This window comes from Mobula hypostoma, chromosome 6, assembly GCF_963921235.1.
Source record: "Mobula hypostoma chromosome 6, sMobHyp1.1, whole genome shotgun sequence".
Lineage (NCBI taxonomy): Eukaryota > Metazoa > Chordata > Chondrichthyes > Myliobatiformes > Myliobatidae > Mobula > Mobula hypostoma.
This window is the reverse complement of record NC_086102.1, coordinates 190,510,855-190,537,976: the sequence shown is the minus strand read 5'-3', so window position 1 is coordinate 190,537,976 and position 27,122 is coordinate 190,510,855. Positions and strand designations below refer to the sequence as shown.

General features: G+C 39.6%; 1 protein-coding gene across 11 annotated transcripts in view; it reads left to right on the top strand.

The window, feature by feature from the left end:
* Positions 1-27,122, top strand: part of nckap5l (NCK-associated protein 5-like) — an 890,431-nt gene that overhangs the window by 685,181 nt on the left and 178,128 nt on the right. For all 11 annotated transcript variants that reach the window (XM_063052487.1, XM_063052484.1, XM_063052488.1 and 8 more), the window contains one exon: positions 22,515-22,619. In XM_063052487.1, coding sequence (XP_062908557.1) covers positions 22,515-22,619 — 105 coding nt within the window. The remainder of the gene's footprint in view (positions 1-22,514; positions 22,620-27,122) is intronic.

Below are 27,122 nucleotides of genomic sequence, written 5' to 3'. Positions count from 1 at the left end.
TACATGAGCCATTCAGCTTATCAAGTCCACGCAACCATTCAACCACTCGTTTGTATATTAATGTAACATTAAATCTATTTTTCTTCTTCTCCCAATATTTTCCACATCCCTTTACATCATTTTCCACATCTCCTTTCCTCATCTTCCATTGGATACTACCCCTCAGCTACACACAAGGGGCAAATTACATTGTCCAGTTCATCTACCAAGCCACATGTCTTTGGGATGTTGGAAGAATTTGGGTATATTTAAGGCCGATGCAATAGATTTGTGATTACTCACGGCATGAAGGGTTACAGGGAGAGGACAAGAGATTTGGGCTGAGAGGGAAAATGGATCAGCCATGATGAAATGGTGGAGCAGACTCGATGGGCCAAATGGCCTGATACTGCTCCTATGTTTTATGGACTTATTAATGGAAACATGAACACCTGGAGGAAGCTCACACAGTCACAGGGAAAATATGCAAATTCCACATGCTGTAGTTCCAGAGCATTGAACCAAACTTGCTGATGGTGAAAGGAGATGTGAAGAGAATACAAAATGATGTGAATACAAAATGACTTTACTACCTCAAACCTAAGAAAATCTGCAGTTGCTGGAAATCCAAAACAACACACACAAAATGCTGGATGAACTCAGCAGGTCAGGCAGCGTCTATGGAAACAAATAAACAGTGGATGCTTCAGCCTAAGACCCTTTATTAGGACTACTAGCTGCATGGGCTTATAACTGGCAAGTAACATTGCTTGTCACACAAGTCCCAGGGAATAAAAATCTACCTGTTAACATACAAATAAGGAGCAGAGGTACTATATTTAGTGCCTCAAGCCTGTCCTGGCATTTAATAAGATTATGGCTGATCTCAAAGTAAATTTCAAATTTCAAAATAAATTTATCATCAAAGTAAATATATGTCATCATATACAGCCCTGAGATTCATTTTCTTGCAGGCATACTCAATTGAATAAATAACCCTAATAGAATCAATGAAAGACTGTACCAACTTGGGTATTCAACTGGTGTGTAAAAGACAACAAACTGTGGGAATACATAAAGAAATAAATATTAATAATAATAATTAATAAACAAGCAATAGGTACCAAAAACATGAGAGTCATTTAAAGTGAACCCATTGGATGTGGGAACACCTCATTAATGGGGTGAGTGAAGTTATCCCCTTTGCTTCAAGAGCTTGAAGATTGAGTTGTTCCTGAACCTGATTCGGACCTCAATTCTACATTTATTTCTATCCGTGGTAACCTTTCAACCTATTGTTTATCTATTGTCTATCTCTTTCTGCCTTCTATATATTCAAACACACTGTTTCCACCATCTTTTGAAGACAACACTTGAAGAGGAAATTTCTAAAGGATCAATCCTTTAAGAGAAACAAAAATGTCCTAACTTTCAACTTTATCATTCTGTCATTTTTGAACAATGCCACTCTGGCTTTAGATTCTCGCATAAGGAATTATCCTCTTTACATCCAAATTGTCAAGTTCCTTCAGAACCTTAGCAACACACACAAAATACTGGAGAAACTCAGCAGGTCAGGCAGCATCTGTGGAGATAAATAACAGTTGACATTTCAGGCCAGGACGACAGGATTGGAAAGGGGAGAACGACAGAATAAAAAGGTGGGCGTCCAATAAGCGCGAGCACTTGGCAGAAACAACACCCAAATGTGCATTGATGATGTCACTGTAACTGGTGACAAAACGAATGCAACCGGACCTCAAGACACCGTGAACAACACTACGAACAAGTAGCCAACCCGAGCTACCAACTTTCTCTTTCACTTCAATGAACAAACAGTTGATAGTTTGAGCTGAAACCCCTCTTCAGGAAAGGAAGGGGAAAGTCTGATTCCTATTTGAAGCATTACTAAAACACATGTACTGAATATGAACATTATACATCATTTTATAACAAACCGAGAAATGGTACAGATGCTGGAAATCCAAGGCTACACACTTAGGAACTCAGCAGGTCAGGCAGCATATGTGGAGATGAAAGCTCCAATGCTGAAGTCAACATTTTGGGCTGAAAATCTTAACCAGGACTGGATAGGAAGGGGGAAGGGAAGGAGGGTAGCTAGAAGACGAGAGGTGAAGCCAGGTGGGTGGGAAAGGTACAGAACTGGAGAGGAAGAATCTGATAGGAGAGGAGAGTGGTCCATGCGAGGAGGGGGCCGAGAAGGAGGTGATAGACAGGTGAGAAGAGGTAAAAGACCAGCCTGGGAAACAGAAGAAATGGGGAGGGGGAGGGAAAAACTTTACTGGAAGGAGAGATCAATCATGGAATCATGGATCAATTCATGCAATCAGGTTGGAGGCTACCCAGATAAGGTGCTGCTCCTCCACTCTGAGGGAGGCTTCAATGTGGCACAAGAGTAGGCCATGGACTGACATTTCCGATTGGGAATGGGAATGGGAATTAGAATTAAAATGTTGGCCCACCAGGAAGTTCTGCTTTTGGCAGATGGAGCGGAAGTGCTCAATATGAGGTTAGCCTGCCTCTACTCATAAGGCAACTCACAGCGCACCCATAGAGAATCTAACCCATTTTTTTTTATGTTCGATGTCTTTGAATATTGCCATCAACAACTCGGGGGTCACCATGCAGAAGCACAGGGCCTACAATTGGAGCACAAAGTTATTATGCTTCTGCATTTCTGCTCATCATTTTTCAGAACAGTTTCCATGATCTCGAAGGCACAGTCACAGTTGTCTCCATGAATGCAGATCCACAAATGCTGAAGAAGCATAACCTTGGGAACAAAGCAACTGCTTTAAAATACACCCCATATTCACTACTCTAAAGCTTGTGTCTCATCCTGAAATGTTCTCAACTTCACCTAAGTGTGAATTTTGTTTTATTTTACTGTAACCAGGTGACTTGTTGAATATCATTGTTTATTGTTAAATTGTAGCTGTCCGTTCCTTTAAGAGAAAACAGTGACATAGCATCATGCTAACCACCACACTACTGTAATCATAATCATGTTCCATGCCTTAAGCTTAACGGCCCTTTCAACAATACTTCTTGTATTGAAGTATACAGAACTCAGAACATTAGTCTCACTGTGCTCAAACTTTTGATTCCTGACTCATGAAAATTTGCTGCCCAAATTTTCATGATTGAATGAATTAATCCAGTAGAAATCGGTCAGTGACTTAATCATTACAATACAATCCGCAGAAATATTTTTGAAATGGGGAGCAGGGAAACATAGCATGTGATTGTAAATAGCCAACAGTAGCATAGTTTAACTATCAATATTGGACCCAAACCTCCCTCACAATCCAATGAGCGGAATATTAATTTCACGATTCATATGATACGGATTGTCATGTTTACTAACACAGTGGCAGGATGGTTGACATTCAGTTAGGCAGTGTAATATCTTAAGATGAACATTTCAGCCATTCTGTGACTGATTTGGGTTTTCATCTGCTTGCACATAATTTTTAATGTTTTACACCACTTTTTGTTATTACATCTACCTGTACTTTCTTCTGTGTTTCCACATTGAAATTCCTGCAGGCTATCTCCATAGACTATCTCCATAAGCCTTCACCATAGACCATCTCCGTAGACCTTCACCATAGACCATCTCCGTAGACCTTCACCATAGACCTTCTCCATAGAGCTCCACCATAGACCATCTCCATAGACCTTCACCATAGACCATCTCCATAGACCTTCACCATAGACCATCTCCGTAGACCTTCTCCATAGACCTTCACCATAGACCATCTTCGTAGACCTTCACCATAGACCATCTCCATAGACCATCTCCGTAAACCTTCACCATAGACCATCTCCGTAGACCTTCACCGTAGACCTTCTCCATAGACCTTCACCATAGACCATCTCTGTAGACCTTCTCCATAGACCTTCACCATAGACCATCTCCGTAGACCTTCTCCATAGACCTTCACCATAGACCATCTCCGTAGACCTTCACCATAGACCTTCTCCATAGAGCTACACCATAGACCATCTCCATAGACCTTCACCATAGACCTTCTCCATAGAGCTCCACCATAGACCATCTCCATAGAGCTCCACCATAGACCATCTCCATAGACCTTCACCATAGACCATCTCCATAGACCTTCACCATAGACCATCTCCATAGACCATCTCCGTAGACCTTCACCGTAGACCTTCTCCATAGACCTTCACCATAGACCATCTCCGTAGACCTTCACCATAGACCATCTCCATAGACCATCTCCGTAAACCTTCACCATAGACCATCTCCGTAGACCTTCTCCATAGACCTTCACCATAGACCATCTCCGTAGACCTTCACCATAGACCTTCTCCATAGAGCTCCACCATAGATTATTTCTATAGACCTTCACCATAGACCTTCTCAGTAGACCTTCACCATAGACCACCTCCATAGACCTTCTCCATAGACCTTCACCATAGACCTTCACCATAGACCTTCACCATAGACCATCTCCATAGACCTTCACCCCACCAATCAATTCAACCAAGTAATACATATAAAAGAAGAGAGAGAAAATCAAAGGGATGCCTTGAAGCCTGGGCTGCTGGCAACAGTCTTGGAATCTATGCACAGTAATTGTGCACCTGTATCTGTGCACAAAAGAGACTATATTCTTTGTGAGGAGTTAACTACTGCAGACTGATCTTCAAGTTCTAAAGAAATCAGACTGAAGTGTACCATTGAGACTCAATGTGTTTTCTGAGTATCTGGTGTATTGATGTTGGTATGAAAAAATGTTTCCTTTCAAACATTTATTAAATTAAGTACGCGAGAGTGTTATCCTGGACTCTGGGTCACATGAGGCAACCTGTGGCCAATCATTTTATTTATTTATTGAGATACAGAGTGGAATAGGCCCTTCCGGCTCTTCAAGCTGTGCCTACCCGCAAACCCCAACTTAATCCTCACCTAATCACGGGACAATTTTAATGACCAATTAGCCTACCAACCAGTAGATCTTTGGATGTGAGAGAACACCCGAGGAAAATCCCAGCAGTCACGCCGAAGATGTACAAACCCCATTACAGAGCATGCTGGAATTGAACTCCAAACACCCTGAGCTGGAGCAGTGTTGTGCTAACCATGACACTTCCGAAGGTCCTGCCAATGACAAAGAGAAAATCTTTTGGCACTTTCTAGCATTCAAAGGTCCATTGCTTATTGTAGCTTTTGATTTAAATTGTTCTCATATTTTTGAACAAGACTTTTGTACAAATTTCATTTTATCTCTCACCATATTTTGCCAATGTTTGTGCAGTGCTAATTCAGCCATGGTTTGAAAATGAGGTGAAAACACCGCAGTTCCAATGGTAAACCTCAGAGGTTTAAACTGTATCTATCCCCTCAATTCCAGGCATTCGGCATTCGTTATGAAACGTTAATGCTGCAATCTAATATACTAATATCTTAATCTCAGCTCTAATATAGTGGAGCTGTTAGTTCTAAATTTCATACATAATGCAGTACAGGAGTCAACATACAACTGTTTAGGGTTACTGATAATTGGTTGATTATTGCCACTTGTACTGAGATACAACGAATAAACTTACTTTTGTGAGCCATCCATAGCAATTGTTTCAAACACCTAAAACATCAATATAATACAAGGAATGGTACTGCAGAGAAAGTCCAGCCGTTTAGACAGTTAGGTGCAAGGGTCCCAACATGGTAAATTGTAAGGCCAAGAGTTCAGCTTTGTCATACAGGAAATCTGTTCAAGAGTCTTACAGTAGTGGGATAGATGTTGTCCTTGAATCTGGTGGTACGTGTTTTCAAGGTTTTCTGTCTTCTGACCGATGGGTTGGTGGACTAGAGAGAATATAGAGGGCAGGAAAGGTCTTTAATTGTGTTGCATACTATCCTGAAGGAGAGCCCATGGAGAAGAAGGTGTTTTTTGTGATGGACCGAGCTGAGTCCACAACTCTTCAATTTCTTATTTTTGTATTCAGTACTGCTGTGATAACAGAGAAATCTGCTGAAATAATTCACAAGTATTGACAATGTGGGATAAATTTATGCTGTATGCTGTATTAAAAAGCAGTAGTTGGACTCACCCTTGAACTTCTGGTTTTTAAAATTTGTGTATGGTCCATTACTGGAAATATGAGCTAAAAATCATTCCAGCTTGGGAAACAGAGTGTTAGGAACAGAAGTGAAAAGGACTAGAATCTACTGCTAAGGAATGAGATGGCAAGCATTTTTTGGTGAATAAATGGATGCTGTCAATAACCCAGTCAGAAACCTGAACAAATATCCACACAGAATTAGAACAGCCTTGTTTCTATGAACTATTTTTATGATGAATGTATCATGTATCTGTTCTCTATCTGCAACATATTCTGTGTTGTGTGTTTACTATGTTTGTTATGGTAACTGGTAAATTACGCATTCTTGCTATTTTCGGGGAGATTGTAGCTTGGGACCAGCGGAGGTCATATCTTTAACTGACCATTGAGATAATGCTCAATGATGCTGAATTTGTATGTTTTCTGATTGTTAATAAAGGACTGAGTAAGTGATTTGACTTTTGGAGCAAACATTGGAGCTGTGGGCACACCACGCAGTGTATTAGTCTACAGTCATAGGCAAGAGGCAATTGTTTTTATTTTGGATTAGTTTTGCTGCTAAATTTGGTTTGTTCCCCTTTAAAACATGAGCATCTCATCTGCATGTTTCATAAATAGCAACAGTTAACACTGACTAAAGAAAAGCGGCTGGTGTACCTCAGATTGAGATGAGCATGAAATGAGTGGAACAGGGTCACCGGGGAGATTTCCGACATCTCGGTCTCCTAAAGGAGGCATGTCTGTTAGAGTCTGCATTGAGTTTGGATTGAGTCTGGACTGAGTCTGTTAGAGTCTGCATTGAGTCTATTAGAGTCTGGATTGAGTCTGTTAGAGTCTATCCTGTTTGCTAATTCTTCAAAGAATACCAACAGATTTGTCAGGCAAGATTTTCCCTTGAGGAAACCATGCTGACTACGGCCTGTTTTATCATGTGCCTCCAAGTACCCTGAGAACTCATCCTTAATAATCAGCTCCAACATCTTCCCAACCACTGAGTTCAGACTAACTGCTCTATAGTTTTCTTTCTTCTGCCTCTCCCCCTTCTTGAAAAGTGGAATGACATTTGTAATTTTCCAGTATCCTGGAACCATTCCAGAATCCAGTGATTCTTGAAAAATCATTGCTAATGCTTTCATAATCTCTTCAGCTAACTTTTTCAGAACTCTGGTGTGTACACCATCTGATCTAGGAGATTTACAAACTTGTACAAAAAACTTGACCAAGTCCCTTGGCATGATTTCACAGAACTAATTCCTGACTACACGGTAGAGATTTTGGACACTTGTCTCTGCCGATATTCTCTCGTTATAGCTACTCCGCGTTATAGCCATATCTTCAATAAATCTTTTCTCACTATTGTCTCTCCTCCAGGGGTTTCACCCTGAGGGTTTCAAGTTAGTAGGGTAAAGATACTCACTACTAATTCCACTCTTAACAGTTCATGTCTTCAGCTTCTTATCGTTGCTGTGTTTCTCTCCTTGTCTGTCCTGCATCAACCACGCCTCTTCTTGCATAGTGCTTTTATTTTCAAATTCTCTTCTTTTTAAATTGGTAAACCTTGTTTTCATCCCTCCACAGGTAGAACTTTCTACCATTGCATCTTTGGGTTTAATTAACCTGGGTTATATTTTGCTCTCTTTGGCCTTTATGTTGGCTCTGACTTATCTTGTTAGCCTTGGTTGTGTCAGCTTTCCTCTAGAACACTTCTTCCTCTTTGGGCTGTATATATCCTGTGACTTCCAAATTGCTCCCAGAAATTCCAGCCATTGCTGGTCTTCCAGCATCCCTGCCAGTGTTCTTTTCCAATCAATTCTGACCAACTCCTCTCTCATGCCTCTGCAATTCCCTTTACTCCACTGTAATACAGATTGCGTCGCCTCTGATCTGGGCCGACATTTACGTGCTGGGCGGCACCTAATTAATTAGCTTGTTTATTTCGGCTTTTTTTCTTAAAGATGTGCTGGGTGCATTCCGACTACAGTTGCACCACTGCATTCTCCACAGCAATGTATCAGTCCGCAGCCCGGAGGTTGGAGATCACTGGTTTACAACATCATACTCGCCAATCTGTAACTGTGGTACAAGTTCAGTGATCTTATTCCGCATACTGCGTACATCCAATATAACATCTTTAGTCCTGTATTTACCCTTTTCGATTTTGTTCAAGTTTTATGTTGCGACTTATCCTGTTAACTGCAATTTTGCCCTTTCAACAGCCTCTCCTCCCTTCGCATTGCCTCTGTTTGTAAACTACCTACCTCATCTTCAGAACTATTATCCGGCTTTCCTACGATACCTGTTGCATTGAAATACAGGCAGCTCAGGACACTAGTTATACCGTACTCAACCTTTCGATTCCTAACTTTGTCTGAGGTCTTCCCAACATTTGCTTCCACAACCTCTCCATCAGCTGCTCTTCCACTCTGGTTCCATGCCCCTGTAACTGTAATTTAGACCCCTCCATGAAGCATTAACAAACTCACCTGCTAAGAGAGGCTATTGAAAGGGCAAAATTGCAGTTAACAGGATAAGTCGCAACATAAAACTTGAACAAAATGTTCCACTCCAGTTCATGTGCAAACCGTCCCTTCTGTACAAGTCAAACCTTCCCGGGAAGAGAGCCATGTAATCCCAAAATCTTATGCTATCCCTCCTACACCAACTCCTTTGCCACGTATTAAACTTTATAATCTTCCTAGTTTGAGCCTCACTTGCATATGGCAGAGGTAGTAATCATGAGATCACAACCTCGGAGGTCCTGCCCTTTAACTTAGCACCTAACTCCCTAAACTCCCTCTGCAGAACCTCGTCATTCATCCTGCCCATGTCATCGGTACCTACATGGACCACACCTACTGGCTGTTCACTCTCCCACTTAAGAATGCTGAGGCCTCAATCTGAGATATCCTGGACCCTGGCACCCGGGAGGCAACATACCATGCAGGAATCTTGTTCTCACCCACAGAACCTCCTGTCCATTCCCCTAACTAACGACTTCCCTGTTACCACTGTGTGCTTCCTCTCCCTACTTCCCCCCCCTTCCCTTCTGAGTCACAGAGGCAGACTCGGTGCCAGAGACCCAACCACTGTGACTTTCCTCTGTTATGTCATTTCCCCCGGCAGTATCCAAAGTGATACACCTGTTTTGCGGGAGATGGCCGGAGGGGTACTTTTAACTGGCTGTTTAACCCCTTTCCCCTTCCTGACTGTCACCCAGTTTCCTGTGCCCTGCACCTTGGGTGTAACTACCTCTCCATATGTCCTATCTATCACCCCCTCAGCCTCGCGAGTGATCGGGAGTTCATCCAGTTCCAGCTCCAAATACATAACCCGGTTTGTTGGAAGCTGCAGCTGGATGCACTTCTCACAGTTGTAGTCGTCAGGGATACTGGAGATCTCCCTGCCTTCCCACATCCCGCAAGCAAAGCACTCACCAACCACGACACGCTGTTTTCTTGCTGCTGCCATCAGGTAGAAGAGCCCCAGGACTCACACCACCAGGTTCAGCACCACAGTTTCTACCCCTCAACCGTCAGGCCCTGGAGAACTACACTCACTTGCCCCATTATTGAGGTGTCCCCAGAACCAATGATGTCAATTTAAGGACTTTATCTCATTATGTCATGTTCTCATTATTTATTGCTATTTATTTATATTTGCATTTGCACAGTTTGTTGTCTTCTGCACTCTGGTTGATCTTTCATTGATCCTTTACACTTTATATTTTATACTTTATTGTCGCCAAACAATTGGTACTAGAACGTACAATCATCACAGTGATATTTGATTCTGCGCTTCCCACTCCCTGGATTACAAGTATTAAATATTAAAAATATTAAAAATAGTTAAAATTAGTAAATATTAAAAATTTAAATTATAAATCATAAATAGAAAATAGAAAAATGTGAAGTAAGGCAGTGCAAAAAAACCGAGAGGCAGGTCTGGATATTTGGAGGGTACAGCCCAGATCTGGGTCAAGATCCATTCAGCAGTCTTATCACAGTTGGAAAGAAGCTGTTCCCAAATCTGACTGTACGAGTCTTCAAGCTCCTGAACCTTCTCCCGGAGGGAAGAGGGACGAAAAGTCTGTTGGCTGGGTGGGTCATGTCCTTTATAGTTGCTATTCCATGGATTTGCTGATGATGCCCACAAGAAAATGAATCTCAGGCTTGTATATGACATATATGTACTTTGATAATAAAATTTATTTTGAAATTTGAGTTTTCCTTTTTATTTATTGCCTGTGTATTTAAATTCACAAAATGTCTTGTTTGTGTATATACTGTGTATCTCAAACTTCAAAGTAAATTTATTATCAAACTACATATATGTCACTATATACAGCCCTGAGATTCATTTTCTTGTGGGCATCCTCAATAAATCTATAAAATAATATACATAACAGAATCAGTGGAACACTGCACCTACTTGGTATTCAACCAGTATGCAAAAGTCAACAAACTGTGTGAATACAAAAATAAATAAATTGTAATGAAGAAATAAGCAAAATGAGTTCCCTTAATTAATTAAAGTATCGTAAAATTAACAGCAAAAAAAAGTGAGTAGCAAGTACAATTTAGAATGGGATATTGCTAGGGATTGCAGATGTGATTGAAATGGGAAAACATATAGAAAACTCCGTTTATACATTTTTAACTCTTAAAGGAATAGGTTTACAATTTAGAGTTATTTATCTTTGAAAGCTTATTATCAACCATTACTGCCTCACTTTACTACAGATGACACTCCTGAAAATGACTTGGCAAACTTCTGTATAATAAACCTGATTTGGATTCGAAGTTCTGTACATGTTACCACACAGGTAAAATAGACTGATGTTGCTCACTGCATGTCAATAGTGAATTAGACAGCCATTTTCACAAAATTAATAACCCAGCAAAGTAATATTTGTAGCAAATTCTGCTATTTCCCTCACACCTGCTGCTTGCCCAAAGCTGTTCAAACCTTGGTATGGAAATAAATAAACGTGGAAGTTTAATTATTTAGGGAGCATAATAATATCTGACAGTACGGTTGATGTTGAAATTAGAAGAAGGATTAAGATTGCTAAATGCACATTTGAACAAGTTACTAAAGAATAGTATATTTTCTAAGGGTCCCTATTGCGGGCTAGTTCTGCAGCATTGAAGACCAATGCTCCAGAACAATGAAGAGATAACAGATCATTGGTCATGATCTTTCAGGAATCGCTTGATTCTGGCATGGTTCCGGAGGAATGGAAAATTGCATTTGTCACTCTAATCTTTAAGAAGGGAAGAAGGCAAAATAAAGGAAATTATAGGCGAAAATTATAGTCTAACCTCAGTGGTTGGGAAAGTGTTAGAGTCCATTATTAAGGACAAGGTTTTGGGGTACTTGGAGACTAATGAAAAAATAAGTCATAAAATGAGGATGAGGATGTCTCCAAGTTCACAGATGGCGTCACGAGTTTCAACCGGAAGAGCATGGAGAATGTTGTCCCCCAGAAGTTGGTTAGTGCCTATCCAAACCAGAAAACCTGGATCAACAGTTCCATGCGGACAGGACTTACTGTGCCACACAGAGCTTATGTTGCCAGTAATCAGCAGGAGCTCAAGAAATGCAGCTATGATCTGTGCAAATCTGTTAGAATTCTTCAAAGTAACAGGCAGGGTGGACAAAGGAGAGGCCGTGGATGTCATTTGCTTAGATTTTCAGAAGGCATTTGATGAGGCTGCTTAACAAGATAAAATCCTATGGCATTACAGAAAGTATATTGGTATGGATAGAGGAACGGGTGATACGCAGGAGACTGCGTTTGGGAATAATGGGGGTCTTTTCCAGTTGGCTGCCATTGGCTAGTGGTCTTCCTCGTGGTCAGTATTGGGACCGCTACTTTTCACATTGTTTATCGGTGATTTAGATAGTGGAATTGATGGCTTTGTGGCAAAGTTTGCAGATGATATGAAGTTAGGTGGAGGGGTAATACAGTGTTGGGAAATGTATGATCAGGCATTTGGTAAATGGGACAATAGTGCAGACTATTATCTAAATGGGGAGAAGGTTCAAACGTCAGAGGTGCAAAGGGACTTAGGAGTCCTCGTGCAAGATTTCCAGAAGGTTAATTTACAGGTTGAGTCTGTGGTAAAGAAGGCAAATGCAATGTTGGCATTTATTTCAAGGAGAATAGAGTATAAAAGCAAGGAGATAATACTGAGACACTAGTCAGGCCGCACTTGGAGTATTGTCAATAGTTTTGGGTCCCTTATCTCAGAAAGGATGTGCTGTCATTGGAGAGAGTCCAGAGGAGGATCATGAGGATGCTGTACCTAGATGGGGTCAGAAAACCTGTGTCAACAAACTGGCGACATTCAAGGACATCTGCAATCTCTTGAAGTTGCAGTCAGAGGTTCCCACATGCTTCAATAGGGCAACAATCATATCAGTTCCCAAGATGAACAGGGTGAGTTGCCTTAACAACTATTTGCCCAGTTGCATTCACATCTACGGTGTGGAAGTGCTTTGAGAGACTGGTCATGGCCAGAATCAACTCCTGCCTAAGCAAGGTCCTGGACTACTACAATTTACAATTTGGGTGTGTGCTTAGCTCACTGCTGTAGTCTCTATAAACACATGACTGTGTGGCTAGGCATAGCTCAAATACCATCTAGAAATTTGCTGATGATACTACCATTGTTGGTAGAATCTCAGGTGGTGATGAGAGGGCGTACAGGAGTGAGATACACCAACTAGTGGAGTGGTGCCGCAGCAACAACCTGGCACTCAACGTCAGTAAGATGAAAGAGCTGATGTGGACTTCAGGAAGGGTAATATGAAGGAACACATACCAATCCTCATAGAGGGATCAGAAGTGGAGAGAGTGAGCAGCTTCAAGTTCCTGGGTGTCAAGATCTCTGAGGACCTAACCTGGTCCCAACATATTGATGTAGTCATAAAGAAGGCAAGACAGCGGCTATACTTCATTAGGAGTTTCAAGAGATTTGGTATGTCAACAAATACACTCAAAAACTTCTATAGTTGTACTATGGAGAGCATTCTGACAGGCTGCTGCACAGAACTGAAAGAAGCTGCAGAAGGTTGTAAATCTAGTCAGCTCCATCTTGGGCACTAGCCTACAAAGTACCCAGGACATCTTCAGGGAGCAGTGTCTCAGAGAGGCAGCACCCATTACTAAAGACCTCCAGCACCCAGGGCATGCTCTTTTCTCACTGTTACCATCAAGCAGGAGATACAGAAGCCAGAAGGCACACACTCAGCGATTCAGGAACAGCTTCTTCCCCTCTGCCGTCCAATTCCTAAATGAACTTTGAAGCTTTGGACACTACCTCATTTTTTAAATATACAGTATTTCTGTTTTTGCACATTTTTAATAATCTATTCAATATACGTAATTTATTTACTTGTTTATGTATTATTATGTTTTATTTATTTTTTTCTCTCTCTCTGCTAGATTATGTATTGCATTGAACTGCTGCTGCTAAGTTAACAAACTTCATGTCAAATGCCGGTGATAATAAACCAGATTCTGATTCTCCACGATTGGACTACAGCAGATGCAATCTCACTGCCTCTCACCAGGACATTAATAATACTTAACATTATTAACTAATAATGTCAGGCTGCTGTTTATTGATTGTGGCTCAGCGTTCAACACAATCATACCCTCAGTTCTAATCAACGAGCTCCAAAATCTGGGCAACCCTCTACAACTGGATCTTTGACTTCCTCATTTGGACACCACGGTCTGTGCAAATCAAAAATAACATCTTTGCCTCACTGACACACCTGACGGATGTGTGGTGCGCCCACTGCTCTACTCTCTCTATGCCCACTACTCTGTGGTGAGGCACAGTTCAAGTGTCATCTATAAATGTGCCAATGACACAATGATTACCCGTAGATTTTCAGATGGTGACTAGAAGGTGAACAGGAGTGAGATATATCAGCTGGTTGAGCGGTGTTACCGTAACAGCCTTGCATGTTGTAAGACCAAGATCGATCCTGGACCCAACATATTGATGTAATTATAAAGAAGGCATGACAGCAGTTCTATTTCATTCAGAGCTTGCAGAAACTTGGTATGCCACCAACAACACTGGCAAATTCCCACAGTTGTACTGTGGAGAGCATGCTTGCTAGTTGCATTGCTGTCCGGTAGGGAGATGCCACTGTACAGGATTAGAAAATCCTCCAGAAAATTGCAAACACAGCCAGTTCCATCATGGGCACCAGCCAACACCAGCATTCCACCAACACCATCAAAAGGCAAATCGTCAAAAAGTCGGTATCCATCATTAAGGACCCCTATCACCCAGGACATGCCCTCTTCTCATTGGTATCAAAAAGGAGGAGGTACAAGAGCCTGAAGACACTCACTCAACATTTCAAGAATAGTTTCTTCCACTCCACCGTCAGAATTCTGAGTGGACAATTAACCCATGCACACCACCTCACTTTTCTTTTCCCCTCATTTTTGACATTACTTATGTCATTCATTTTTGATATATACTTATTATAATTTACAGTTTTTATTATTATATATTGCAATGTACTCTTGCCACAAAACAACACATTCCTGACATATGCCAGTGATATTAAACCTGATTCTGGTCAGTGGACGGGTTAAAGAAGGGGTACAAGGAACAATGGCTGGTTAGGAAATAAAAAGCTATGGGGAAAGTGGGATTTATCCGAATATTTATCTGTTCAATTTAAATCAAGTGCTGTCTATTGACTTCAAGTCTTACAGCCAGAGATAAACTAGGAAGTTCATTATAAAATATATATGCTTGCAGTAGGAAATAGCATTTTCATTCTAGTGGTAGCACTATGGCAATGAACTTGTTGATTTTTTTAGCTGAAAGGATTCAATAAGGCCACTGTGAACACGGCTGAAATCCTTTCTCACTAATCTTTAGGAGGGCAAATCGAACAATAGCAGCAGAGCTCTCAGAAGCAATTTGAGGTGATTGAACTGTAAATGTGGCATCCATTTTGAGACATCATACACCTTTCAGGAGAGCTGAGAAAAATGCACCTTTGGAGGAATCTCCTTCCAATCAAAAAGAAGAGGACAATGAAAATTTCCGAAGGAATTTATCACTCACACTAAACTTGGAGTTTATGGTTTGAGTGAGAGTTTTTTGTACATGTAATAATGTCATTGACAGCAATACATTTTTAAATACAAACTAATAAGGTTTAGTTACTGGAGGTTAAGATCAATTTAGTGATTGATCAAGTGGTATCATTAAAACATTTTGCATTTTTACCTTGTTATTTCAATTTCTTCGCTTTTTATTTATCAGTCACTCACTCCAATCACTTGAGTTTTGCAGGTATGTATTTGAAATTAACCAAGAAAAAGACATTTAAAATTAAACTAGTACACATAGTTACAATATAGCAATTTTCAAAGCATGCTCACCCAGGCTTTAATTGTAGATATGGTGACTTCAGGGTATAATCACAACATTAGATAATGTTAAGCAACACACACACATTGCAAGAGGAACTCAGCAGGTCAGGCAGCATTGGATAATGTTGTCACTGCCATTACTTAACTGTGAAACAAGTTTCAATTTCTTTTAATAAACTGTGGTGCCTGAAGATGCCATCGAATAACTTGTAAATTAAACTCATGGTATTACAATATTTTTAATATTATTAATGAAGCCTACTTTTACTGTCAGTTGTCAATGTATTTTTATGAGTCACGTCTCATCCTCTTTTGCTCCAAAGAGAAAAGCCCTCGTTTGCTAACTTTTCCTCATAAGACCTGCTCTCTAATCAAGGCAGCATCCTGGTAAATCTCCTCTGCACCATCTTTGAAGCTTCCATGTCCTTCCTATAATGAGGTGACCAGAAATAAACACAATATTTCTAGTGTTGGCCCAACCAGAATTTTATGGAGTTGCAATATAACCTCGCAAGTTTTGATCTCATTCGCCCCCTGACTAATGAAGATGTGTCAAGCAGAAGTTTACATTAAAATAAGTCTTTAGGATATCTTTGAAACAATCCTGGATTTTAGAAATCTGACGTTGAAAAGCGCCAGATTTGGGGAAAAAAGGTAGGATTTAGGTAAAATTGTAATGCTTTGGGTATAGACCGTTCCTTGAAAACTTACATGTTTCCATTAATCAGGAGAAAATTGTTCTTCATCAGCAGAGCAAATTAGAGACACCCAGATGGTATATTGCCCCCATGATGCCAGGATCAGGAATGTCTCAGATCAGAGCCAAAGGCAAGGGTGTGCAGCCAGAAGTCTTGTTACACATTGTCATCAGTGACATAGGTAGACAAGGTGAGGAGGTCCTGAAGGGAGGTTTTAGGGAGCTCATTAGAAAGCTGAAAAACAGGACCTCCAAGGTTGTAATCTCTGGATTGCTGCTTGTGCTACGTGCCAGTGAGGGTAAGAATAGGATGATGTGGCAGGTGAATGTGTGGCGGAGGAACTGGTACTGGGGGTAGGGGTTCAGATTTATGGATCATTAAGATCCCTCCCAGGGAAGGTGTGACCTATACAAAAGGGACAGGGTATATCTGAACCCAAGGAGGTCCAATAACCTTGCGGACAGGTTGGCTAGAGTTCTTCGGGAAGGATTGGACTAATTTGCCAGGGGGATGGGAACTGGGGTGGTAGTGCTGAGGATGAGGTAGTTGGTTTACAAACAAAGACAATGTGTACTGAGACTCCAAGCGTGGCTGGCATGGCTAATGATAGGGCAAAATTGGAGTCAACAAGATGAGTTGCAATGTAAAAGGTGGACAAAAGCAAAAAGGGTCAACACAAGACTGAAGGTGTTATAATTCAAAGTGCACAGTATACAGAATAAGGTAGATGAACTTGTACCACAGTTACAGATTGGTATGTATAAAGTTGTAGGCATCATTGAATAATGGCTGAAAGAAGATTATAGCCGGGAGGTTAGTGGCCAAAGATACAATTGTATCACAAGAACAAACAGAAAGGCAGCGGATGACATTGCTCTATTAAAAAATGAAATCAAGTTAATAGAAAGAGCTGGCATAGGGTCAGAATGTGTTGAATCATTATGGATAGAGCTAAGGAACTACAAGGGTAAAAGGACCCTGATGGGAGTTGTATACACACCCACAAACAGTGGTAAGGATGTGGTCTACAAATTACAACAGGACATAGAAAATGCATCTCAGAAGGGCAATGTTCCAATAGTCATGGGGGAGTTCAGTACACAGGTAGATTGGGAAAATCAAGTTCATGCTGGATCTCAAGAGGATCCAAGGGGAAGTTCTAGAACGCCTACAACTATGAGGCTTTTTAGAGCAGTTCATGGTTGAGCCCACAAGGGGATCAGCTATTCTGGCTTGAGTATTGTGCAATTATCTGAAATTGATTGGAGAGCTTCGAGAGGCAAGAGAGAGGACTTGGCCAGAATTGACTGGAAAAGAACACTGGCAAGGACAATGGTAAAGCAGCAGTGGCTGGAATTTCTGGAAGAAATTTGGAAGGCACAGGATATAGACATCCCAAAGAGGGAGAAGTATTGTAAAGCAAAGATGACACAACCATGGCTAATAAGAGAAGACAGAACCAACATAAAAGCCAAAGAGAGGGCATCTAAAAGAGAAAAATTTATGTGAAGTTAGAGCATTGGGAAGCTTTTAAGAACCAACAGAAGACAACTGTCAGGATGCTGAAGCAGGGACCCAATCGCAGACCAAGTACTGTGCGCACTGTGATATTTAATGAGTAGCAAATCCAGAGGGGCAACAAAGTCGGCATCAATGTTCAGACAGAGATCAAAAATTCCAGAGAAGTCCAAAAACCAGAATCAGGAAACAGGCAGAGTCAATATTCGGAGAGACAGAGTTCAGATAGGAATGCTGAAAAAGGCTCAGGAAAACTCACTGACACAATCTGGCAACAAACAGGTGAAAACACAGGACTGAAACACACTGAGCAATAAACAGAGAGGCAGATGATAGGTGGAGCACAATGAGACAGAAGTGGCGGCAAAACAAGTAACTATGAGAAACAGGTGAGAGACGGAGTACTCAGTAATACAGGGCCGGAGTAGAGCAGGAGCAGGGACAGGACAACATGGGGCATGAAAACAAACAAGAGCACATGGCAATACAAAGCCACAAACTGACAGCTAGGGGGGAAACACACAAAAAGACAAAGTTCAACTGGAGGTACTGACAGCAACTAAAAACGACATTAGGAAGGAAAAGATGGAGTGTGAAAGTAAGTTAGTCGATAATATTAAGGAGGATACCAAAAGTTTCTTGAGATAAATCAAGTTTGAAAGAGGGGTGGGAGTGGATATCGGACCGCTGGAAAATGATGCTGGAGAGGTAGTAATGGGGAACAAGGAAATGGCAGATGAACTGAGTAAGTATTTTGTATCATTCTTCACTGTGGAAGACAATAGCAGTATGGAGGAAGTTCCAGGTGTCAGGGGGCATGAAGTGTGTGAAGTTAACTGAAGAAAAGGTTCTTGGAAAACTGAAAGGTCTGAAGGTAGATAAATCACCTACACCAGATGGTGTACATCCCAGAGTTCTGAAAGAGGTGGCTGAAGATATTGTGGAGGCATTAGTAATGATCTTTCAAGAATCACTAGATTATGGGATGGTTCCGGAAGACAGGAAAATTGCAAAATTCATTCCACTCTTCTAGAAGGGAGAGAAGCAGAAGAAACGAAATTACAGGCCAGTTAGTCTGACCTCAGTTGTTGGAGTCAATTGTTAAGGATGTGGTTTTGGGGTGTTTGGACGCACATGATAAACTGGGCTATAGTCAGCATGGTTTCCTCAAGGGAAAATCTTGCCTGACAAATCTGTTGGAAGTCTTTGAGGAAATAACAAGCAGGATTGACAGAGGAGAATTGGTTGTTGTTGTGTACTTGGATTTTCAGAAGGGCTTTGACAAGGTGCCACACAAGAGGCTGCTTAACAAGTTACAAGCCCATGGTATTAACAAGAAAGTTTCTAGAATGGATAAAGCAGTGGCTGATTAGCTGGAGGCAAAGAGTGGTAACAAAGGGAACCTTTTCTAGTTGGTTGCCAGTGATTAGTGTGTTCCACAGGGATCTGTGTCGGGTCCGATTCTATGTCAATGATTTGGATGATGGAATTGGTGGCTTTGTTGCAAAGTTTGCAGATAATATGAAGATAGGTGGAGGGGCATGTAGTTTTGAGGAAGCAGAGAGGCTAAAGAAGGACTTAGATTAGGAGATTGGGCAAAGAAGTGGCAGATAGAATAGAGTGTTGGGAAGTGTATGGTCATACACTTTAGTAAAACAAATGAAAGAGTTGATCATAGTCCAAACAGAGAGAAAGTACAAAAAAACTGAGGTGCTGAAAGACTTGGGACTCCGTATAAAGGTAAATTTGCAGGTTAAGTCTGTGGTGAGGAAGGCAATGATAACATTCATTTCAAGATGATTAGAATATAAACAAGGGTATAATGTTGAGATTTTATAAAACATGATGAGGGCTTACTTGAGGTATTGTAAGCAGATTTGGGCCCCTTGTCTTAGGAAGGATGTGCTGAATCTGGAGAGGGTTCAAAGGAGGTTCACAAAAATAATTCCAGGACTCAATGGCTTTTCATATGAAGAGCATTTGATGGCTCTGGGCCTGTATTCACTGGAATTCAGAAGAATTAGGGGTGACCTCATTGAAATCTATCAAATGGTGGAAGGCCATCCATAGAGTGGATGTGGAGGTGATGTTTCCTGTGGTGGGCGAGGCACAGCCTCATAATAGAGGGGCATTGCTTTAGAATGGAGATGAGGAGGAGTTTCTTTTGCTGGAGGGTGGTGAATCTGTGGAATTCTTTGCCACAAGTGGCTATGGAAATCAAGTCTTTATGAATATTTAAGACAGATGTTGATAGATACTTGATTGGTCAGGGCACGAAGGGATACAGGGAGAAGGCAGGAGACTGGGGCTGAGAGGAAATATGGATCAGCCATGATTTGGTGGTGGAGCAGACTCGATGGGCCGAATGGCCTAATTCTGCTCCTATATCATATGGGCTAAATTAGTCACGCTAAAGTGGTGATTTGCCTGTTTTCTGTTTTCAGATTTCATCTGAAAAACAAATTTTAGTTTTACTTATTTTGATTTTTGTTTATCAGATTAATTATGAGAATTCCCCAACCTTGTTTTGTAATAAACTAAAGGTTAAACATTAGTTACTAACTTGTGCATCCTTAGTGATGTTGAGAACTGATCTGCTGTGTTGTAAAATATGATATCATTGTATAGAACTACAAAATTATATTAGCAAACTACAATAGACCAGACACTATTATGGGTTAAAGTAACAATGCTCATACACAATTTGAAATCAGTTAATTGTTATCGATGTGCAGTGAAGCTAATCATAAAACATGTAAATCTGCTCGAGCATGTAGCCAAGCTAATGTTTTTCAATATTGTGATATCAATATTTATATTGACCATGTCTTTTAAAATATTTAAAATAAAAAAAACATGTTTAATATGTCCTGTGAAAAACATTGACAATTAGTGTAAGGATTTTGATTTACTAAATCTGTATTGGTTTTCCAGTCCCTTGTGTATATTTGAGCTAAATAATTGAGTATATAATCAAATAATGGGCAAATATTACTGTCCAATATTGTTTGAGTCTCCAGATCCCCTGTGCAATTACTTTCTCTTTGAATTAATTATCTTAACAGATGACATTGATGACTTTCACTTAAAATTCTTTGTAAGGAAATGCTGTGAATGAAAATGATGATCAAATTGTCTTTAGGAAATGAATTTAGTATTTAACTAATCGGGTCTGCATTTAACACTGTCAAAAATTTGAAATATTAAGTGATTGAAGATCAAATAGATCATTCTTTCAGTCTCATTGTTCACGTAACATAAAGAAAATTTTTGTTTAATTTTTTTGAAAGCGAACATAATTCTTTTCATCAAAAGACTAGACTTAAATTCCATTTGCTCTTAAATAATTTCCTTAACACTTCAATAGTAAGAAATATTCTAACAAATTACTGCATAAATTTGGCTTTTACACCTGACACACACAGATGATTCTCTTGCATTTATTTGCCAGTAATAAACTTCTGGTAAATAAAATGTTTTACTTCAATAAAGTTTTCCCTTAAATAATAAATGTGCATTTTGAAAGTAAAGTATGTTTTTGATTTGTTTTGAAAATAATATACAGTTGATTCCAGTTAATTTGGCCATCATTTAATCAGGGCAACTGCATATTTGGAACAATGCTTGAAGAACAAATCCTAATCAAGATAATAGCCAGGATTCCCTTTGTTTGTTTGGGACGTCATGCCACTTAGTTGGGATTGGAGTGTATTGCCGAACAGTTTCTAACTAGCGTCAGTTGCATGCACTTGTCTGGCCATTAGACACTAGACTGTGCTTACAGTGAAACATTTTTAAATAGTGTCATTTGTGTGTCTCTGTATTCAAATAGCAGCAATTTTTGTCACTGACCGTTGGTGAGAAATAAGCAGTAAGACAATTCAGATCTGCTTTGCTCACTGTGGTTACAAGCATTCAGGCTTGGAGATGCCAGAAATGTCAGGGAGTGAAAATGAAACGATTTCACTACTTGACAAGCTAGGAACTAGGAAGTATTTGAATGTATCGATAATCATCTTGAATGTTACAATGAAAATAAAATTTTGGAAGATACAATTATTGAAAGCATTGCAATACAGCGCATTATCTGCACTGATTTTGTTCATTTACTGTCAATTAAAAGAACACAGTGTACACTGGCTCCTCCATTAATAGTTATTCTCCTTCAATAACAATTAGAATCTAATACACAGTTTACAGTACTTTAGTAGTAATAATGTTCTAATTTATTCTTAATTTCATTTAAAATATATAATTATTCCCTTAAACAGCAGTTCGTCTTTTTATTTCTTTTAAACTATTTCCATGAAACTTTAGCTAATTGGGGCTGCGGCTTAATTGGGCCAGAATGTATTGGTTCTGATGTGCCCCAATAAACTGGAATCCACTATATTACAACAATTTTAGTCAGAAGTTGTGTAGTCAGTTACTGACTGTAATGTTACTTCATTTGTTTTTTACACACTTGAAAAATTTTGTCAGCTGTAACTGAAATTTTATTATAAAAACAGAGTCAATTGAAGAATTTATTTCTACATTTATTAATATTGCTATTATCAATCCTGTTGCAAACTTGTTTTACTATTTGACTTCAGAAGGCAAATTATGGCTGAAGGGTGATTAAAGTTAATATTACAATTATTTTTGATGCTAACATGCTTCTCTAATGTTATTATAACAATCTAATTTTTTAAAACATACATTCATTTAGATTGAGACTAAACTAGAAAAAATCCTGCTTTTCATTTTAATTTTCTTTACTGAAAGCATTGTCAATTATTTTGCAGAAACTTCACTCACGGATTGTAGATCTCTCATCAGGCGACCTCTTCTCCACTGCCGAGAGGAACAGACATCCAATCAAGTCAAAAAGTACAGACACACAAATTCATGTGGGTTCTTTTCTACCTTCGAATCTTTCTTTTCCTGTAAAGATAATGCCTTGTTTTTGCGTTCAATTTATTTTTCCTGATTGAAAAGTAACGTCCATCCTTAAAAACATTACCAGAGACGTATATTAAAAAGCATTTACAATGCACCACTCTTAAAAAAAAGTTTTATGAAATGCAATACCATATTTCCAGCTGATAAAATACGCAGAATGTGTCACGTTGAAAGAAAAGCAATAAATCTCAAGTCATTTCCCCAAGATACTTTATTTTTGGTATTGATTACATCTCAGTGTCTCTGAGAAATGGGCAAGAGCTTTTTATTAAGGTCCAAGTACCACATTACTCATCATATATTTATGATACTTTATGTATGAACTTTTAAAAATTCATGTACTTGGCAATTTTTGACAAAGGCAGGATTTTTCAGACACGTTGAATTCCTGTTTCAGTGGAGGTTTTCATTGTACATCTATTTTAATGTGAAGTCCTAAAACACATGGAAACATAATGATTTACTAATATATACACCTGGGGAGATCTTTGGTTTAATACCAGCAAGGTTAAAATTAAAACTTTCCGTCAAGTCAGCTGCAGGTGATTTTAGAATGTTCATGTAATGGTTGACTACTCTTAAAGTTTGGACAGATATTAATAGTATAGACTTCTGCCCACACGTATATAGCTCAGGGGCACAGTACTGTCTTTGTCAACATGGAGCAGGCAGCAAGTTTGTAAATCTGGCAGGAGCAGAGGATGTTTGGAAAGGAAAGGGCGGAGTCTGAGACAGGTGACTGAGAAGGAGTGCCAGGGGCAGGAGATTGGAGCTGGTGCAGACACACCCAGCCTCAGACACCAGGCAAGGTCATCTGATTTGAAACAACTGGATTATCGATCATTACAGAATGTCTGTCTGGTGCTTTCCGCTCATTCTCCTCTCCCTTCCCCTTTTCCCGCCCGTGATTCCTTTCTCCCTGCCTCCATCTCACTCTCCACTCTCAATCCACAACATGTCATGAAATTTGTTGTTCTTCATTGCAGCAGCAGTATATACAGTGCCATAAAAAATATTCACCTCCCCCTTGGAAGCTTTCATGTTTTATTCTTTTACAGCATTGAATCACAGTGGATTTAATTTGGCTTTTTTTTTAAAACACTGATCAACAGAAAAACTCTTTTTCATGTCAAAGTGAAAACAGATCTCTACAAAGTGATGTAAATTAATTACAAACATAAAACACAAAATATTTGATTTATTCACCCCTTTAATATGACACATCACATCATTACTGGTGCTGCCAATTGGTTTTAAAAGTGACATAATTAGTTAAATAGAGACCACGTTTGTGCAGTCAAGGTGTTTCAATTGATTGCAGTAAAGACGCTCCTGTATTTAGAAGGATACTGCGTCCTGTTAAAAATTACACCATGAAGACAAAAGAACACTCCAAGCAACTCCATGAAAAGGTTATTGAAAAGCATAAGTCAGGAGATGGATACAAGAAAATTTTCAAGTCACTGAATATCCTTTGGAGTACAGTTAAGCCAATCATCAAGAAATGGAAAGAATATGGCACAGCTGTATATCTGCCTAGAGCAGGTCATCCTCAAAAACTGAGTGACTGTGCAAGAAGTGGAATAGTGAGGGAAGCCATCAAGAGAACTATGACAACTCTGGAGGAGTTATAAGCTTCAGTGGCTGAGATGTGAGAGACTGCACATACAACAACTGTTGCCCGGGTGCTTCACCAGTCACAGCTTTATGGAGAGTGGCAAAGGGAAAGCCACTGTGGAAAAAGACTCAGATGAAATCTCGGCTAGAGTTTACCAGAAGGCATGTAGAAAACTCTGAAGTCAGCATGAAGAAGGTTCTGTGGTCTGATGAAACCAAAATTGAGCTTATTGGCCATTAGACGAAGCACTGTGTTTGAGATAAGTGAAACACCGCACATCATCAAAAACACACCATCACCATCCTGAAGGATGATGGTGGCTGCATCATGCTGTGGAGATGCTTTATTGCAGCAGGTCCTGGAAGGCTTGTGAAGATAGAGGGTGAAATGAATGCAGCAAAACACAGGGAAATCCTGGAGGAAAACCTGATGCAAGCTGCAAGAGAAATGTAACTTGGGAGAAGATTTATTTTCCAGCAAATGCTTGATAACCCCAAGCATAAAGCCAAAGCTACACAGGAATGGCTTAAAAACAACAAAGTTAATGTCGTGGAGTGACCGAGTCAGAGTCCAGACTTCAATCCAATTGAGAATTTGGGGGAAAAATTGCAGTGTCCAGATACATAAATCTGATAAAGACCTATCCACACAGACTGTAGTTGGCTGTATTGCTGCCAAAGGTGCATCTACTAAAGACCAACGAAGTGGGGTGAGTGATTATGCAATCAATTATTTTGGGGTTAATAATTGTAATAAATTGAGACTAATTTGTAGAAATTTGTTTTCACTTTGACATGAAAGAGTATTTCTGTTGATCAATATCAAAACAGCCAAACTAAATCCACTGTGATTCAACATTGTAAAACAATAAAACATGAAAACTTCTAAGGGGGAGGGGGTGAATACTTTTTATAGGCACTGTATAATTACCAAGGTACTGTGCAGAAGTCTTAAGCACCCTAAGTACATATACTGTATGTACCCAAGACTTTTGTGCAGTACTATATATAAAACTACCATTTTAATTAAACACAATGCATTTATAAACATCTGTATTTACATTTTACATTATGAATGAATCTATTTGGTAGGTTATGTCTTGAGATTCCCGTAATAGTGGATTTAATGAATTGTAACAAAATTAAGATACAGTTCTGGCTTACGGCATAGCAAGTTATAATGCTGGAAATCTTTGACAGACTAGCAAGCTGCCTAAGCATATCTATCACCTATCCGAAAGCACAATCTTTCTTTGTGTGTGCCCCAAGCTCCGCTTTCTGCTGGGCAGCCGCAAGTTAATCGATCTGAGAGATCCAATATAGCTCAGGAGTTCTCCAATCACCTCAGGCTCCACCCTAGAATTTTATTATGTGCTAATTTTGTAATATCTAATATATTAATTATAACCTATAATAAATTATGAACTAATTAAGATATTATCATTGGCATTTATTTAAATGTATAATAATATTTAACACTAAATATGGATATAAATTAGATTGTATGCACTAAACCTGACTCCATATAAACCAATTTGTGTGCCTCATACAGTATATCCATTATTCTGCTGTGTTCAATGAAAGAGGCCCAGGATGTATTTCCATCCCATAATTCTTGCAATCTTGAAAGGTAAAGGAAACAATCTAAAAAGTGTTACTCTTTTCATTAGGCCCGAGTTCAGTTCAATCAAGCTGAAATCTCATCTGTTGAGTTATGATTACTATTACTGAAGGCAAATGGAAAGTGCGAACACGTACCATAGCCAAGGTAGTGCAGTTGTTGACAAGTAGCATGAAGATGAATGGTGGAGCATTACAGAAACTATTTTATGCAAAAACTTGAGATAAGCAGTTAATTTTTCTGTAGAAATGCCAAAATTATTTCATTTTCATGCAGTTTTGATCATATTCATTGTGTCCACAAGCTATAACTGTGTTTTTGCAGTGTCTATAATTTTAGGAATCAATAGAAATAATTTGTCACATATATTTGGGGATTGTCCATAAAATCTATGAGCTATATATTAGTAATGCACAAGGATCATCTGGTGAAATTATTGTAATTTGCAATAGCTCTGCATGTGAGGCAGCATGAATGAACTGTTGTCTTAAAAGCAATTCAAAGAATCCATTGCAACTGGTCTTGACAGCCTTTAACAGTTATAAACACCTTGGCCTAGAAATTGCTTCATATCTTTTGTTGATGGGGGTTATAACAATATCGTGGATTGCACTAACAATGTTTATGAAAGTCACATGAAAAACAAGAACTTCAGCTGGAAAGTTTACAGTAGAATATGATCTGACTTCCTTGCCCAACGCCGTGCAGAAGCTGCCAATGTCAGTTTCAGTGTTGTATTGCTGACTGACGTGAGCAAGTTCGTGCAGTTGATTCAGTTCGACACAGTGCATCCAGCCTCTGCAGGTAGCTCCGACAGGCTCAGGCAGTACGCATTGTGTTGCCAGGAATTGTTGTCGATGCTTGGCTCACTGGTGAGAGGCAGGTATGACAGTGCCATTCAAGGTGCTCGAAATTAGGGATAGGCTGGTCGGATCCCCATACTTGAGAACAAAATCATGGGAGAAAATTGTTCCTCTGTGATGACATGAGTTCATAAGTTAATTATATAAATGCCTGCAATTTCCCAAGTTTTCAATGCAATTAAAAATGTCCATTTCCTTCTGACTGCACCATTGGGCTGAAGGAAAAGTAAATGACATCTCCTTGAGTATAGAGTTTGGGTGAGCTCCATAACGCAGCAATGAGGGGCAAACTTTGAGATCTGTAAGACACCAGCAAAAGCAGCCTCAAATAATTCTCAAGTAAAGAAGCT